Source organism: Calidris pugnax, unplaced genomic scaffold (genome assembly GCF_001431845.1).
Source record: "Calidris pugnax isolate Ruff unplaced genomic scaffold, ASM143184v1 scaffold535, whole genome shotgun sequence".
NCBI classification, from domain to species: domain Eukaryota; kingdom Metazoa; phylum Chordata; class Aves; order Charadriiformes; family Scolopacidae; genus Calidris; species Calidris pugnax.
This window is the reverse complement of record NW_015091323.1, coordinates 188,686-189,258: the sequence shown is the minus strand read 5'-3', so window position 1 is coordinate 189,258 and position 573 is coordinate 188,686. Positions and strand designations below refer to the sequence as shown.

Here is a 573-nt window from a genome sequence, read left to right as displayed (position 1 = left end):
GACCCCACACCCGACCTGCCGCCGGCCAAGAGGAAGAAGAAGAAGAAGAAGGCAACGAAGGAGCCACTGGAGTTGCCCGAGGTGCCAACCCCAGGGGGGGCAGCACCCAGCGAGGGGGGGGAGCGCGGGCCAGGACCCCCCCAAGACATGAGGGTGGCCCCCGGGGAGCCAGAGGTGACAAAGAGGAAGAAGAAGCACAAGCGGGAGCGGCCGGAGTGACGCTGGGAGCAGCGGGGGTGTCCCCGTTCCCCCCAGGATAAACACCATTTATTATAAAACCAGAGATTTTGGGGGACAGCGGTTCATTTGGGGACGTTGAGGAAGGGCTCGTGCAGGATGTCGAAGAGCCGCTTGGCCTGTGGGTGGGGGGTAAATGTGAGGGGGGGCTGAGGGGCCATGTCCCCACCCCACAATGTCCCCTCCTCCCCTTTGCACTCACCTTCTGGGGCCCGACGCCGGGGCAGAGGGACAGGTCCTCCCTGGAGGCGGCCACCACGGCGGCCAGCGACTGCGGGAGGGGCGAGAGGATGAGGGGGGGGGACAAGCAAGGTCCTCGGGGACGCGTCCCCCGTC

The 573-nt window shown here is 66.5% G+C and overlaps 2 protein-coding genes across 2 annotated transcripts in view; both read right to left on the bottom strand.

Moving 5' to 3' along the window:
• The window catches only part of PPP1R13L (protein phosphatase 1 regulatory subunit 13 like), a gene marked incomplete at its 3' end in the record, with an annotated part of 12,928 nt that extends 12,779 nt beyond the window's left edge, over window positions 1–149 (bottom strand). Inside the window, exon 1 of the mRNA XM_014960948.1 lies at window positions 9–149. Coding sequence (XP_014816434.1) covers window positions 9–149 — 141 coding nt within the window. The remainder of the gene's footprint in view (window positions 1–8) is intronic.
• Window positions 150–206: 57 nt separating this feature from the next.
• The window catches only part of CLPTM1 (cleft lip and palate associated transmembrane protein 1), a 15,542-nt gene continuing 15,175 nt past the window's right edge, over window positions 207–573 (bottom strand). Inside the window, exons 20-21 of the mRNA XM_014960947.1 lie at window positions 440–508; window positions 207–356 (exon numbers count right to left, since the gene is read on the bottom strand). Coding sequence (XP_014816433.1) covers window positions 303–356; window positions 440–508 — 123 coding nt within the window. The 3' untranslated portion in view covers window positions 207–302. The remainder of the gene's footprint in view (window positions 357–439; window positions 509–573) is intronic.